The sequence below is a fragment of the Phaseolus vulgaris genome, chromosome 4 (assembly GCF_051622355.1).
Source record: "Phaseolus vulgaris cultivar YP4 chromosome 4, ASM5162235v1, whole genome shotgun sequence".
Taxonomy (NCBI): Eukaryota; Viridiplantae; Streptophyta; class Magnoliopsida; order Fabales; family Fabaceae; genus Phaseolus; species Phaseolus vulgaris.
The window spans coordinates 46,204,088-46,222,118 of NC_143501.1; the positions used below are offsets into that span (position 1 = coordinate 46,204,088).

The 18,031-nt window shown below is 28.7% G+C and overlaps 1 protein-coding gene across 1 annotated transcript; it reads left to right on the forward strand.

The window, feature by feature from the left end:
- The first annotated feature begins 12,363 nt into the window (after positions 1-12,363).
- On the forward strand, positions 12,364-16,946 carry LOC137837832 (putative metal-nicotianamine transporter YSL7). Its single transcript, XM_068646980.2, has 6 exons — positions 12,364-13,091; positions 14,280-14,434; positions 14,798-14,895; positions 14,989-15,123; positions 15,256-15,445; positions 15,544-16,946. Exons 1-6 carry the CDS (start codon positions 12,668-12,670, stop codon positions 16,645-16,647), a joined length of 2,106 nt encoding a protein of 701 aa, XP_068503081.2. The 5' UTR covers positions 12,364-12,667; the 3' UTR covers positions 16,648-16,946.
- The last annotated feature ends 1,085 nt before the right edge of the window (positions 16,947-18,031 follow it).

The following is an 18,031-nucleotide window of genomic DNA, read 5'->3' on the forward strand; positions in this document are numbered from 1 at the left end:
TATTGGAGAGTTTTTTTATAGATAAATTCAAGATACTTCCAATGCTCAAAGAAGTAAAGAAATTTCTGAAGTTGAGATTGAGACGATCATTTAGTTAAATTCAGGTCAACTCTATTTTGTTTAGTAATCTAAGTAACAAGTAGGTTTTTCTTTTTAAATTTTTATTTTAAACATCACTACCAACCTTAATATCACGGTACCCAAAGTGTAACAAATGATCATATACCATCACATAGATAGAAATTTGTATAAAAAAGAAGAAAATAAATAAATATAAAAACATAGAAAATTATTCTTATAAATTTTATTTTAGATATTACTATCAACCTTAACATCTCAATGTCAATCATGTTATGTTTTCTTAAAGGTTTCTTTTGTTCACGATGACGAATGTGAGAGGATATCGTGTGTTTGTATTAAGGGAAGTGCGGAGAAAAGGAGAGGGTGCATATCAAACAGAAAGTCACGTAGGCAAGAGTATTTTTTTTTTCTTTTTTTTTCCAGTTTTTGGCTCTGTATGAAATGTGGGCACGATACTTTCTATATAGATTTCATGTAGAGATTTCCTGAAGTGCACCATTGAATGTGAAGAGCAATGTTAATGTCGTTGGTATGATTTTGAAATGCATAAATAAAATAGCAATGTGAGTAGCTTAAGTCTAGTGTCAAACGTTTGAAAATTTCTCAGGGAATTTGATCGTGAGGGCTACTTCCATTCTTGCATTCTTGTTTGTTGTTGGTAAATCATGGTGTATAAAGGTGTCGTTCTCGTGCTTGTGGGAACCATTGGAAGGTGCATGAAGGTGTATGCAACAAGTGACTCCATTTTCAGAGCTTCATAACACAAAAAAAGGCACCACAATAAAGACATAATCAATTTTGTCTTTCACATAATTGATTAGAGACTAAATTTTAGTACCTAATCGATTATTACACTTGGTTAATTGATTATGGTTTCAGTTTTTGGTTCTATATGACGTTAGGTTCTTATTTCACAAACTTAACTTGTTTGTTTTTGTTTTTTTTAGTTTTGTTATTGTGTAGAATTGATAAAAACATGATTGTGTTGCTCGTTGATATGTGTTAAATTATTTATTTCTATCTAACTATATATATTGATAATTTTTATCTAAAATTTTGTACAATTATGAATGTCAAAATTTATTTTTAATACAGACACAATTATTGTTCTGACAATTTTTTACTTTTTACAAATTTACATAATTTATATTTTTATCTAAATTCAGTTCGTACATAGTTTTGAAAATGATGTTTTAATTACAAACAACTAAAATGCATAAATAAATAAATTGTTTTAAATATAACGATAAATTTGTATAAGCTTAGATAATATTATTTTTATGACAACTTTTCATATTCTGACAGTGTTAAGTAACCTGTATTTTAAAAAAAAAATATTAAATTATACCAAAAAGGATTATTCAATGGTACTTACAAAATTTATTTCATTATTCAAATATTTTTAAATACAATAGTAAATTTGTAAACTTACATTTTACACATTTAAAAAAATTAAAAAAATCTCTTAAATCATCATATCACTCATAAATTTCAACAAACTTTTTATATTTTACATTTTTTTATCAAATCCTTATACATGAACTCTCTAAGTCCTCATGCATCATTTACTAAATCCAAACACAATCTAGTAACAAATAATCATATATCATCACATCACCATCACCATCACATCACATAGAAATTTGTATATTAAAAAAAGAAAAATATATATAAAAACATAGAAAATCAAAGTAAATTCATGCCTAGAAAAAAAAATCACAAAGTTTACAAAAGTATTGAATCAAACAAAAATTAAGAAATTGATACCTATTTTGAAAACAACACTAAACTAATGATAGGAGGTAAAATATTAAACAACTCAAAATCTAGTCTATTATTAATTCCAAACTTAAGAAAATTATATTCACAATAACACGAATCTTAAAATTTATATCATTACAACATAGTATAAAAAGATTTATTAACATGAAAACAAAAAGAGAAAAAAATCTATTATCACATTCCAAATATTATTACCCCAAATAATATCATTACAGTGAGCAATGCCCATACCCAAGATTTGATTTTTCTTTGTCATAAATTAAGTTGAATTCTTCTCTTAGGATAATACAAAAAAAAAAGTATGAACAGAAATTTGAAATGAAAGGAGTGGGCGAAAGATTTGCGCATGCATACACAGGATATTCTGCAATCAAATTTTTCTCACTATTATGGTCCATGTTTGTGTGTACCACGTTTCAACTCTTTCACATACTTTATTATTTTTTTTTTTTCAATTCACACTGTTCTCATATTTTTAAAATGTTTGGTCTTCTTATTTTTTAAAATTCATATATTTGTACAGATGATGTGAGACTACAATGACGGTATCGAAAAACCTCTCATTTGAGGTCTAAGGGGAGTGGTTTCTCCGTAGTTGAAGGGCTAAGGAACATTTTTGTTTGATGATTCGTCACGGTTTTATCCTTAAAAGACATCTCAATGAGTTAGAGGAGGAAGTAGTATATAAACTGTCATTGTTCTCGACTCTTAAACGATGTGAGACTATATTGATGGTACCGAAACATAAAGTAATAATTATGTACATTTGTCTTGATTGTCGTGTTTATTTATATGACTTTGATATTGTTGTATTACTAATGTATTGTGATTAAGAATGTATTATCTAATTTATCATATGATTTATTCTTCATCTATTACTTACCTAAATGCATTTTTATATGCGGTCAGTCAATATAGGATACAGAGGTATTTTTGAGTCATCCAGCCTCCTGATGATATAGTTAAATTAAAATTTATGAAACAAATATAGACAAAACTAAAAATTAAACCAAAATTAGAGATTGGACTTAAAAAAAAACAAAAATTATCAATTCATTTCATTCAATTTGTTATAAAAATAAAAGCATTAAAATCAATTAATTTTTTCACCTGTCTCAATTGAAAGGCATTTAAATTCCACAAGGAACCTTTTGTTGCCTTCAATTTGAAGACGGTGAGGTAACGAGGTCGACATAAATACATCCATTGGATAAGTAACAAAATATTCTTCTTTCTCAGTGCCACCAAAAATATTTTTTAAATATAATAATAGATATTCCATGTTCTATAATTACTTTAAAATAAATAAAAAAGTGTTATGTGTTTTATTGTATTATTCAAGATGAATACGATTCCTTCATAATCTAAGTATACGAATATAACTTATTAAAGCTTAGTTGCTTCTAAAGATTGTACACATAGATGTAATTTTATATCATCAACCAATTATATGAATTGTTTTGGATGTGATTTTTAATAACTAATAGAAAACAACAATCTTATCATATATAATGTTTCTTATTCATATAACTTGAAAATCTTTGAAGGAGATTATTACCGGACAAAATCATTATTAGACTTAATTAGACTTAATTACAGGAATATAATCACTATAATTAGTCTTAATTACAGATGTTATGTGAGAAAAAGAATCTGTACGGTTCTAATGCTATGGTTATATATATGTATCATTGCTATAGATGAAGGACAGATTGAATAAAACAGAGAATATTCTTTCAGAGATCAAAGGTCAGATAAAAAATTTCAACCAAAAAGATATGAATATTATTTAGTATCATGGTAGAGAGTTTATTTATAAAGATAAATATCCAAAATATAAGGAAGACTTACTATGGATATAAAATAAAAGATAAATCATATATAAGATCGTCAATTTTGTAATTTATTGAAGATCTTACATTTGGTGGAGATAAAAACATTTTATACTATATAAGTGAGTACAAATCTCATTTAAAAACTAGTTTTATAAGGTTAAGTTAGACTTAGAAGTGGACTTTAAGACTTTAAGCAATTAAATTTCATTATGCATTTCTTTTTTTTTTAATATAACATAACTTATATTCTTTTTTAAGCAATGATAGAGTATCTAAAATATTTTTTCTAAAGGATATAATTAGTAAAACCACAATGTAGTTTTAATTTTGAGAGTTGAATATAAATAGAAACAAAATTTTGAATAGAAGATTCAAAAATTTAAAAAATAAAATAGAAGGAAGATATAAGAAATGCTAAAAGGAGATATTAATTTATGTGTCAATAACTTATATTTTGGTATTCACTCTTCAATATTTTGTTTTCTTCATATTACTCAAATCAAATTTTGTTTTGTATATTTATTTGTTTTTATGTGGATGTGCTTTTGTAGAAAAAAATATTTCTTGGTGTTTAATTCCTACACAAATCACATATATCATTATTGTCCTCGACAATATAAATCTAAACATGCATATCAAACATGCCACCATATATCATCCACGACATGTAGTAATATTTCCCATAACTAGAAATGACTTCCTCACTTGAGTGATCTCATGTCACTTAAGTGAGATCATAATAGGTTCTAGTCATTCCTCACTCAAATCCCATCTCCACACACTTAGCATCATTACAATGCTTGAGCGACATGCATGTTGTGTCACTTCCAACAAGTTCTAAAATCATAAAACACATTGTTTCACTGCCATTTGAGAAACGAAATCTCGCTTGAGTTCCCTAATGTAATTGCATGTTAACCTCATAATTCTCATGCACACCACCACACCTTACACTTGAGCGACAACAAGTTACTTAAGTGTCAACACTTCCAGAGGAGTGAGATTTTCCTTAGTATGTCTCTTGTTCAAGCTACAAGCTCTAGTTTGAGCTATTCTCTTCATTGCTTAAGCATCCACACTGTTGTTCGAACGATGATTGTAATCATTATGTACCACTTGGGTGTTGCTTGAGTGGCAAGTAATCAGTTAAGTGTTATTTGAGTGGTGAGTCATCACTTGAGTGTTATTTAAGTGGAGAGCCACCACTTTAATAATATTAACCTTAAAAATTGGTTCTCACAAAACAGATAACAAAATCAATGAAAATACAACCAACCTTTATTATAAAGCATCAAATACTTCTTTTACATTGTTTCAACCAATTTACATACTTTATATTACTATATACATACTTTATATTATCACACAAATCATACTAAAACCTTTACATAAAATAACTTTCATGTATATATATCTAACACTTAAACCATCACACTCTTACATACAAAGAACCAATCTATTAAATATATCTAACCATTAACTCTCCTTACTTAGATGTAACGTGCATTACAAGCTTAAGTTTTTCTTTAACACTTCCAAAAATTCAATAAAAATTTAGGTAATCCACCAACTATCAATCTCTACACAACATTTCTCATTTGTCAAACACCCAAAAAGAAAAGAAAAGTACATAATTTTTAATAAAAATTAATCCATTTACCAAAACTTCTATTTTGATAGGTCTATTTTACTCTACGACAGTAGTTATACTTTTCTCTAAACATTAAAGAGTTAAAAAATCTTAATTTTAAAAATAAAATGTGAAATAAACAAAAAATAAACATCTAATATTTATTGAGTTTCCATTTTATTTTTAAAAATTTAAAAGTTATCTTTAAATAAAAATCAAATTTTATACATTGAAAAAGTCCACAAAAATTGTCATTTATGCATTCAGAGAAAACTTTTGTGTCTGATGAAAGAAACAAACGAAAACTAACTATATCCCAAAATAGACTATTTTTAATAGTGATTAATTGAATATCAAATGAAACATTCAATTTAGGTACACCAAAAACAATCGAAAGCATATAATTTGTTTTCTCTCTATTTTTTATAACAGATTACAAATATGAGAGAATCATGTTTAAATTAAATATTATTATTATGAATGATAAAATCAATTCCCTAATTGCGACGGAAATCATGACGTACCTGTTAAGACATTATTGACTGTATCTATAAAACCATATTAGAGACAAAAGTCCAAATCATGTTAGAATAGCTATGACACTATCTCTTTTAATCTAATCTTCTAATTTTATATTTTTCAATCTAGAAAAGAACATATTAATATTTTTTTTGGGTTAAATGTATTTTTTTTCTATAATACAAAATTAATTTTCATTCTTAGTCCAAACTTTAGATTATGCAGATATTGATAGTATAAAAATAATTGAAATAATTCCTTCTATACGTAAAATTGATTTAATTTGGAATTTCATTTATTCTACCCATTGAAATCAGTTAAAGTGAATTTTCATCTGCAATCAAAACAACAATAAATTTAAAAAAAAAATTAACATATACAAAATGACTCATTTCAATTATTTTCATATTATAGATATTTGGATGGTCTAAATTTTAAACTAGAACGAAACCAATTTTGTATTAGGGTATATTTAACCATTTTTTAATTTAGATTACAAAACTTTTTCTTCAAATATTTAATGCAACTATATATTTAAAACTTAAACATGAGATTCGGGACTTCAGCTAAAACAATCTTAATTGTACATCTAATATTAATTAAACGCTATATATAAAATACAGTATAATATGAATTTTAAGTAGTTATGAATGAATGAATATTTTAATTGATTTGTTTGATGACCACTAATGTTATTTTAATAGTTGTTTAAGAATTTTTTTTTTTTCTAATATGCATGATTGGTTCTCAACTTCTTTGTTTAAAGCTTACCAAATTTTTTTATTTTTTATTTTTACATCAGAAGATCACGATGGCATCGATGTGATCTAAAAGAATATCTTATTACAGAGACAGAAAAGTTGGGAAAAGAACTATGTTGTGAATTTTGATTATCTTTTGTCAACTGTGTGTGTGATCTACCAAGAAAAAGTAGCAAAGAAGAGAAGGTTGATGAGATTGTTAATGGGGTCCAATTATGCAAAATGAATAAGATTGAGACATAAATAGAAAGTGACAATAAATAAATGCAAAGATCGCCATTACCATCAATAGCCAGCTGTTTTTCACGTGAAACTTGCACGCTTTATTATAGCTTCGGAACCTACTACACCACACTTCTTCATTATTATTTTATAAGGAATATCATGTTTTCACATCCACCAAATCAAATATATTTACTTAATAACTTCAAATAATAATGGTTTCTACATCAACATCGGCACCTGTATGGATGATGGGTCTAGGTAATATTTATTCATTGATATATTATTTGTTGTCGTGCTAGTAGTCTTTTAATCTTTTGAAACTCTTTCTCTCACTGTGTGTGTTCCGTCGGTCGGGAGTGCCTGCTATTGCACTCCGACGCTCAAGTCAGTGCTAGTAAAAAGGATGTATTCTCTTAAGATCTGAAGAACGTACCTTTTTTTCCTTCAGAAGTTCTATTTATAGGTTGACTTGGGTCTCCATTTGTGTGAACCAGATAATCATGTTGGTTAGAACGTGTGTAGTGGTTCCTTGGAATCATGGGAATGTATTTTTCGGTTTATCGTTGTGTTGAGATATTTATCCGAGTATCTCGGAATGTGTCTTTGACTCATTCAACTTCAGTTGTAATTGTCTCTTTATTATGTATTTATTATGTTGTAACCATTATTCGATCATGTATTCGGTCGTTCGGGGTCCGACCAGTACAACATCCATTAAAATCGTTGAGACAGTATTATTAGAGTCAATCACTGTGTATAAAATATTGTTTGTTTTGAAACTTGAAACCACGTCATGTTTTATTTGTAAAAGGTGTATCAAACAACTGAAAGAGAATATATCATCGATCACAGTTAAGATAGTATCATTAAAATCAATCACTATAAATAAGATATTATTTATTTTGAAGCTTGAAATTCCGCCACAATTTTATGTATAAAAAGTGTATCAGAGAACTAAAAGAGGAAGATGAATTCAAATTCTCCTTTATCTCAACTCCTAAACAACTGAAACTATTTAACATCCCGAAACAATAATGTTTTAATTATATTTATGTTATTTTTCACTTCAAATTTTAATATATATTATTATATTAATAGATTATAAAATGAGTGTACTTTTTTTTCAAAGATGTTAAAATATTGTTTTCCTAATTGCAAATATGTCAAAAGCTTTGATACAGTATAACTCTCTATATAATATCATTTAAAAGTTAATATAAAGAAAAACAATTTAAATACATTCTTTTTAACTTTTTAAAACGTTTTTCAAAAATAAAATTGAGATGCAACTCTAAATTTTAAAACAAATAATACTTTAAATATAGTAATTTTAGATAAGTCAATTGACTTAGGAAGGAATACCTTATTTTTTTTATTACTCTAATATATTTGTAACTATTTGTTTGAAAAGATAAATTTTGAATAAAATTACTATTATTATTATTTTTTTTTTCCAATATATTTTTACAGATGAAAGTTGTAAGATTAATATATATATATATATATATATATATATATAATCCTAAAATGTAAAGATCATTAAAGTAGTTTTTCTAACTCTCTTGACAAAGTTTTTTCGTGCAAGAAATCGAATTTATGTTAGCATGTTTAAGGAATCACCCATCTACCAACTAATTTGTGTTGGACATTTTTGGCTTTGTTTTTTTCTGGAATAGGTAAAATAGTGTTGACTTTACACAACTTCTTTTGGTTTAAATTTATTTTAAATTAGAGTTCTTTATGCTTGAATTGATGATTTTATTCCAAAACAAGTTAGTCTTGTAACTTAACATAAATTTTGTTTTAAATGTGCTTTTAATTCTTGAAATATTTTTTCTCTAAATTTTGTAATTAAATATATTTTTTAATTCTATTATAATCAATGTGTAACTTTTGTCTTCCATTTTAAAACAGAGACATTTAATTCACAATTTTAAAAAACATGTAGCTTTGGTTCAAACCTTAAAAAAAAAAAAAATTCCACTTTTGATTTGATTGAATCTAGACGTCTCATATTCATTTAAAATACTATAAAAAATTATTTAACTAATTAAAATATAATAAGTTAAAGAAATAAATGTACACTAAATTAAGGATTGAATCTAAATTCTTTTTCTATGGATAGAGAGGGTTTTTTTTTCTAATCTCTTGAATAATCTCATTAAGTTGTATTCTCATATATGAAATAAGGGGGATTCTACTTGTAAAAGGTTGTTTGACATTAAAGTTAATTTTGATAGTTGAGAGTGATAAATATTATCAAAATGTACATTTTATGTGTCTCAAGTCAACCTATTTATTGATTTATATTGGACCTCTAAATGGATGAGTTTGAATTCGTACATATATTATAATTAACATTGTATTAGTTTTGACAATGAAGTTGATTTAAAATTAGTGTTATTGATAACTATGTTGTTTGGTCGATTTCTAAGATATACTCAACATTGCTTTCAAAACTATTTTGGTTAATTATGTTGTCATCAGCTAAATGTGTCGAGGTCTACCCAATTACATTTGAATTTTTGGGCCTTGTTGCAAGCTTTTCACTTGTTATGCGAGATGTTCAACTTGAAACTCTCACCTCAAGCCTTCTTCCATTATTATAGTGTTCGACCCGATATAATGGGTTGGTTGTCTCTGGTTGGTGAACCAGAGACATGTCTTCTCGCCTTTTACACCTCGTCCTATAAAAATTTCAAGGGTGATTTTTTTTTAAATTATAGTAAAGTTTATAGGTCGCCAATTTTTTATGATAGGGATAAATCAAAGTTTCCCTTTTATGACCTCCGATGATAGCAAGGTCTTCGAGGTTTTAGATCTGTTGTTGAGAAGATCACTCACCTTAAAGATTCTCTTCATTTACCTTTCCCCAACAATAGATGGATTTTACTGGTATGTTTAGTTTTTTTTTTTTTTTTACTTTTTTAATGGTCGATGTTAACTATAATGAATGCTTTATTGGTTTTTAGGTGTCATGGCTCACACCACTCTCGATTTTAAACAAGTCTTGAATCAGTTGTAGCAGCAATGTGACAATGCCAACCAGAATGTTCATTAATTTCAACATTATTTTTGGATCCATGTTAAACGTCAATTGTTCTTGTAAGGGCCGAGAGGATATTCCTTCTAATCTTCTGGGATGATCAAGTTAGTTGAGAGCGATAAATACTATCAAAATGTACCATATATCTATATTAAGCCAACTTATTTATGAACTTGTATTAAGACTCTATATAAATAAGTCTGAATTAGTATTGATATTATAATTATTAATTCTAGACTATTTGTTAATTTTATTGTCATCAACTAGATATATCAAAATAATCTCAATTATATAATTTCAGTTATATGATTTCAGTTATATATTTATATGATACACATACTATAATGATAGAAACATTCCTATTTTAAAATGGAACCACTTATTCTACAAAGTAGAAGGATCAAACTAGTATTATAAAACATTATTAACTTTGAATTTCATTCATATTGTTACATCAACTTTATATAAGGTAGACAATATATTGAAAATTGCGATTAAAAACTCAAAAGTATTTCAAAAGTCACTTAACAAACTCAATTTTCTTAAGAGAATTTTATTAAAAACTAAAAACAAAATTATTTTATCAAGATCAGAAGAAAAGTCTAATGATATTTTGGAAAGAAAAGATTAGTCAGAGTAAGAAGGATCCCAAGTCAAAGATATTAGTTATTGGATCAATTAATCATATGTTGTTATTAGATTATTTCCATCAAAGCAATTAGTCCTCTCTGAAGTTTATCAATCTTTCACTTGCTTGTTTAAACCTAAAATGTTGCATTCAATCTAAAGCCATTTATAATAAACTTGTATCTATTTTAGTCTTGGAAAACCAGTTTTTGAATTGGAAAAGTTCATCATGTAAAAGTTTCATTGATTAGTATTTGATGTAATTTTAGATAATTTAGCAGAATAGAAGAATGTGGAGAATAATGGTATGGCATGTGATGTGATGTGTGAACAAGTGTAGAGAAGAGACAACTTTGACTAAAAAGTGTGGAAATGAAAGAAGATAGGGTTTTGTTCTGACACCCTTCTGCAGAAAATGTATCCATGGATGGAAAAAAGAACAAGCACTAAAATACTACCAATTATTATCAATACACCATTTCTGCATATTCATTCATTCACCAATGAAACTCATTATTATTTTCCACATTCATTTATATAATGATAAAAATATAACAATAAATATATTATCTGCATCCCAAAGTTTTTTCCATCAGTAAAAAAAATCTTGTGTATCATGAATTTAATTGTTAAACTGTGTGACATTATGAGTTATGTTGATGTTGTCACGATTTGACATGCATATCTGGAAAACTAATTTAATTATATTTGGTAAATTTAAAAGTTGAAGTCAAGAATTCTTTATATATATTTTTTTAATTTATTAAAATGTGTTTTTGAGATAGACAATTCTAAAAATATAATAATTTATTTTAACAATATTATCTTAACAGCTTGTAATGAATTGATTTTAATCTTTAGAATTATATACAAAAATTGAAAATAAATATTGCTTGAAATTAGAATCATAAATTAAATTTAATCTAAATATGTATTTAAGGTATCAATAATTATTTCACTTTTATTAAGAAAATCGATCAAGTTATTTAATTGTTCTTTAATAGTATTCTTTTTCAAGATTAACTTTAAATAATTAGTGTATAGAAAGAAAATAATATAGCAATGAAGTTTTAACTTTTTAAATTAAACTCTTCAATTCTTGAATTTTCATAAAATAATTAATAATACTTTAATAGAAAATTAATATGTAAGGGAATATTTGTGAAAAAAGAACTAAAAAGTTTTAGAGAAGATTGGTTGGCACAAATCGTGATCATGCATTGATTTTAGAAAATTTTAAAATAATATTAAGGGGAGAATAATATCAAAAAAAGTACTCATAATTTTCATATTAAATGAGTAATTAAGATTCTTTAACCACTACTTTATTTTTATTAAGTATTTTATTCTATACTTTTGTACCTGAAAATTCATTTTAATGACAATAAAGATTGTGTGAATAAACGTAGAAATCTATTAAAGGGATTTTTCAAGTTTAGTTTAAAGCTAATAAACGATTTTTTCAAACCTAAGCTTTGACTCACTCTTTTTTCCTTTTCTCAAAAAAGATTTCTTTTTAAAATATAAAGCTCTATCTTTATATTAATTTAATTATTTATGATATAATTAGTAACTTATTGTTAAAATATTTTTTAACTCGTCAGAAAAAAACTTAAATGTTTTTATTTAGAATTATTAAATATTAATTTTTATTTTAACAGTTCAAAACATTTTTATTATAAGAAAAACTTTGTATTGGGCTATGTAAAAGTTTTTTTTTTATATGGTTGTTTAATATGCTCTTTAAATTTTTCATCAAAAAACCCTTTTTAAAAATCCTTTAAAAAATAATATGTAGAAAAAATTATTGTTGTAGGATATATCAGAAAAAACATAAAAGAAAATAAAAATAATGACATGTATGAAAGTTTGTAGCTTTACATATTTGTCTTCAAACTTCTTAGTTATCACATTCACATTCTCTCTCTCCTCTCTCTGTCATCCACTACTGCTGATATTGATGTCTATGAGTTCATCAATAAATGTCAGTAAATAAACCACCATGCACATTCCAACTCAACCCTTCAAAAAGGTAAAACCTGAGACAAGAAGAGGGTAGTGGTATCTAAGGAGGTTTCATCATCCTTGGAGATTCCGAACTCCCACAAAAAGGTTGTCGGATTTGAATCACTTCACTTTTTCCAAGGACAATCCACACATCATGGCTCAAAATGGAAGTGGGGATAGGGTGGGGGAGGGTGGTTTTGAGTCCCTTGAGCATGTAAATGAGCATGATCACAGACTGAGCCTAAAGGGTAGCACCAAAGGCAAAGAGGAAGAGGTTTCTGTGGAGAGGGTGTTCCAACACCTTCTGGTGCCATCATGGAGGAACCAGTTGACTGGGAGAGCCTTTGTGGTCAGCTTTGCACTCAGCATATTGTTCAGTTTCATTGTGATGAAGCTCAACCTCACCACTGGTATTATTCCTTCTCTCAATGTCTCTGCTGGCCTTCTGGGGTTCTTCTTTGTGAAGACTTGGACAAAGTTCTTGGAAAAATCTGGCATGTTGAGACAACCCTTCACAAGGCAAGAGAACACTGTCATCCAAACCTGTGTTGTGGCTTCCTCTGGCATAGCCTTTAGTGGTACCTTCTTCTTTTCACTCTGTCTTTTGGGGATTTGTTTACTGTTACCATGATATTGATATCTGTAGTTTTTTAATTGGTTAACTGTTGGTTTTTGCCCCTTTTTGTTTCATGGGGTGGAAAGTTTTTATTTTTTGGTAATTGACTATAGATTTATCAAACAATGGGATTTTTGGTGCCTTTTCAGATTCAACAGTGCTAATTTGTGGGGGGATTTGGATTTGAGAAAGGCCTTGGTTAATTTCTCATGTAAACCTATTTTGTAATCTGATTCCTCAGAGAAAAAATGGAATTACTTTCTCAGTGTTAAATCTAAGTAATAATCACTTGAGTGGCTAATTGAATCAGTATACAATCAACTGTGTTATTTTTTCTATGAAGATTTCCTAATTTAATAAATTGGAAGAAACTTCTTTTCATTAGTCCTGCTTCCCCCAGTCAATTTTTTTGTAATCAAAGGTTACTTCTTTTCACTGTGAGACATAACCTTCTAGAATATACTTACTGTGGAAAAGCCATAGGTGAGCCACAAAGTCATCAAATTTGTCCATGCTTTGAAAGATACTTTTTCTTTGTTTTGAATTTTCAACTTCTGACAAGAAATTTGCAAACCTTGTTGATGTGATTGAATTAGTGTATGCTTCCACCATTTTCAACCCCACATAAGCAAAAATTCTGAGTCACTTTAACTCATCTTTCATCATTATTTAAATTTTTTTTTATCAATCTTGTATCATTAAATGTATTGCATAGTATTTTGAAATGAAGCAATGCAAACTGTCACATCTGGTTAATGTTGTGTTAGGTTTTTAGGCAAATTTGACTTCAGAGCATACTGAAACTCTATAGTGAGATGTTGATAGTATACAAGTGAAAGGAATCTTAGGTCCTATTAAGATCATTTTTTTCAAAAGTGTTTATAGGAGAAGATAAAATGAAATAAATGTCTCTAATAAACCTAACTTTGCTCCCGTGTAAGTAAAATGAACTTTTGGAGAAGCTAAAACAAATGAACTTTGACTTATCATTTTATGTATAGACTAATTTTATCTAATGAGAGAAGATTATTTCTTCTTCTTTCTTAATTTTTTTTTATAAATGATCTATGAACACTTTTTTTATATAGATATCATGATTATAGCTCAGTTAAATAAAAGTTTTCATTCTGTGATTGATTTGTATGAACAGGAGGGTTTGGAAGTTACCTCTTTGGAATGAGTGAAGAAATAGCAAACCAATCCACAGACACAAGTGATTTTAAGGACCCAAGTTTAGGGTGGATTATAGCTTTTCTCTTTGTTGTTAGCTTTCTTGGACTCTTCTCTGTTGTACCTCTCCGAAAGGTATGCCACTGATACATTCTTGAAATATTGATTGCATTGTTCATTAAGGGTATGTTTAGATGAATTTCTCAATGAGTACTTTCTAAGAAAAGAGAATAAGAAAGTGCAATGAATTAATTAGCTTCTGTCATAAATTAAAATTTGCTTACTCATAATTAAAATTAGCTTTTAGAGATATAAATGAGTGAACTTTTGTAATTTCATTTTACCTTCTTATTTTCATCTTGAATTATTTATTGAGAAGAGCCTGTCCATACAAAACTCAATTTAGAAAACCTGCATGGTTTCATTTTTTTAATCCTTATCACTTTAAATTTTCAATAATAAGTTATGGTTAAGTTATGCTTCTATTATTTGTGTTAGATTATGGTCGTTGACTTCAAATTGACATATCCAAGTGGTACTGCAACTGCACATCTCATCAACAGCTTCCACACTCCTCAAGGAGCCAAACTTGCAAAGTAGGCACTGTCTTTGACTCCATGTTAGTAGAAGTGACTGCATAAGATGTTACACATTCAAACTAATTTACTGTTTCTTTTGTACTCTTCCAGGAAGCAGGTGAAAATGTTGGGAAAATTCTTCAGTATGAGTTTTTTATGGGGTTTCTTTCAATGGTTTTATACAGCTACTGACCAGTGTGGATTTCAAGCCTTCCCTTCTCTGGGGCTTAAAGCATATGAAAACAGGTATGCAGTCAGATCTTCATTCTAAATGAAGTTTCTTGATCTAGAAGTGTAAACATGCATAAATCTAAAAGCAAGATGTTTCAAATTATGTTCTAATCCAGAATGGCTAATCATATCTTAACTTATTTGTAGGTTTTATTTTGATTTTTCTGCAATCTATGTTGGAGTGGGAATGATTTGCCCATATATCATAAATATATCAGTGCTTCTTGGGGGAATTCTTTCTTGGGGTATAATGTGGCCTCTCATAAAAACCAAAGAGGGTCATTGGTATGCCAAAGGCCTTGGTGAAGGCAATCTTCATGGCATCCAAGGTTATAGGGTAAGTTCCTTGATATAAAGCACCTCTAGTACCACAATTCCTTACATTCTTTCTAATGTCCATCAGTTAAACGGATTTACCTTGTACTTTGAATTCAGGTATTTATAGCCATTGCCTTGATCCTAGGAGATGGTTTATATAACTTCATAAAGGTGATAACTCATACCCTCTGGGGGTTGTATCATCAATTCCAAGAGAGACAACAGGAGAATGAACTTCCAGTTGCAGATCAAGACTCCCCCTCAAATCCTCAGCTATCTTATGATGACCGGCGCCGCATCCAACTTTTCCTTAAAGATCAAATTCCCACATGGTTTGCAGTTGCAGGTTATGTTGCTATTGCTGCCATTTCAACAGCCACTCTGCCACACCTCTTCCCCCAACTAAAATGGTACTACATAATTGTTATCTATCTAGTTGCTCCCACCTTGGCATTTTGCAATGCTTATGGTTGTGGCCTAACTGATTGGTCCCTTGCATCCACCTATGGAAAGCTCGCCATCTTCACAATTGGAGCATGGGCCGGTGCCTCAAAAGGTGGAGTTCTTGCCGGCCTAGCCGCCTGTGGAGTGATGATGAACATTGTTTCCACTGCCTCAGACCTGATGCAGGATTTTAAGACCGGCTACCTTACACTGGCTTCGCCACGCTCCATGTTTGTGAGCCAAATAATCGGCACAACTATGGGTTGTGTGGTTTCTCCTTCTGTATTTTGGATTTTCTACAAAGCTTTTCCTGATCTGGGGAAGTCTACAAGTGAATATCCTGCCCCATATGCAATCATATACCGTAATATGGCCATACTGGGGGTGCAAGGTTTTGGCTCTCTACCAAAAAACTGCCTCTTGCTTTGCTACATATTCTTTGCTGCAGCCGTGGTGATAAACTTGTTTAAAGATTTTCTTGGTAAGAAAGGGAAGTTCATTCCACTTCCAATGGCTATGGCAATACCTTTCTACATAGGGCCATACTTTGCCATTGACATGTGTGTTGGAAGTCTGATATTGTATGTGTGGGAGAGGATTAACAAGGCTAAGGCAGATGCTTTTGCACCAGCTGTAGCTTCTGGTTTGATATGTGGAGATGGAATATGGACTCTTCCTGCTTCAATACTTGCTCTGGCTGGAGTTAAGCCACCAATTTGTATGAGGTTCTTCTCCAGAGCAGCAAATTCGAAGGTTGACACTGTCTTAGGGAGTTAAGGTGTTGCTTGAATTGGACTTGGTTGGTATCTTGTGAAAAATGACTGGCTTGTAAATCTGTGAAACATCATGAAGTTTGTGGTTTTAAACTTTTACAGCCATATAGTTGAACAAAACATATGTTTAGATTAGAATAGTGTGTATTATATATTTTAGAAAGAGATTAGTATATGTTTAGATTGCATTTGTTTTATATAGACCTCACAAAACATGTTCATTTCGAATATGCTTCCTCTGAGCATGCCATGATTCTTTATGTACTGCCTAAGTTTTAAATTGCTGTTGCAGTTTCAGTTTCATTGCTTATCCTTAATGTTGCAGAAAACTGCTGACAAATATGGAGACAAGTGCCTATGCATTCAAGACTCAAAATCTTAAAATTAGATGATACATAATATAATATCTTTAATAAAGAGATTCATCAAAAATATTGAACTTAATTTCTTTAAGCAAGATCTGATATTGAACTCAATTTCTTTAAGAAAGATCTGATGTTTTTAAGAGGGAAAAAACCTGGAGAGTAAAGATTTCACTAGCCTGACAGATATTTTGAATCAACAGCATGGTTGAGAAAAAGGTTTTATTTTTCTGGTTTAGATTTTGTTAAAACTATCTTTATGTATAAATAGTCATCAAATCCATCAAAATAAATTGTAAATATTGAATGAATTTTAAAAACTATTTCATAGTTTTATTTTTGCATAGAAAAAGTCATTGTGTTTGGGGAATCATGAAGTAGTCACATCCCTAATTACACTTGGTCATTATTATCTTTTAAAACTTTGGCTATTAGTTAGTGTTATGTGGATAACTTTTCTCTCCTTCTAACTGCTAAGTGCTCTTTCCACTTCATCACTTCTTTCTTTCAACTCATAACTTCAATAACCCAAAACTGCATTATTGTCAAAAATGATTGCAATCTTGACTGAGTTGTGGTTTATCAGAACCAGCATTTTCATACATAAAGACTCAAACTTAAAAAATTTAAAGAAAATTAGTGGGAGAATATTTTTTAAAATATGTCAATAATTAATTTTCATCGAAATTTAACTGATTATATTTAGAGTGGAGTCCTCCTTTCAGTAAATATTTTTTAAAAACATTTTCAGAAATTGTTATTTAAAGGAATTAAATATATATTATTGATAATTTGAGATAATCAGAATGTGAAAAAACTGATTTAATGTCTTTACTATGGATAATAGAAGAATAAGAAAATTCATGGATTGTTGAGCAAATTTAATGAGTCAAGTAAAGCTTATAAAGTTTTGTTTTTATTTGACTAATTATAAAAGACGTGGGCATGAACCAAGATGCAACACCTTTTTTGAAAATGAACTATGCAGACAATCTTGACTTCTGAATCCTTTTCTTTACTGAGAAT

Excerpts from the sequence above, each read along its gene's own strand:
- LOC137837832 (XM_068646980.2), top strand. The coding sequence starts at position 12,668 with ATGGCTCAAAATGGAAGTGGGGATAGGGTGGGGGAGGGTGGTTTTGAG. Across the intron at positions 13,092-14,279 it reads CTCTGGCATAGCCTTTAGTG|GAGGGTTTGGAAGTTACCTC; the intron begins GTACCTTCTTCT and ends TTGTATGAACAG. Across the intron at positions 14,435-14,797 it reads CTGTTGTACCTCTCCGAAAG|ATTATGGTCGTTGACTTCAA; the intron begins GTATGCCACTGA and ends TATTTGTGTTAG.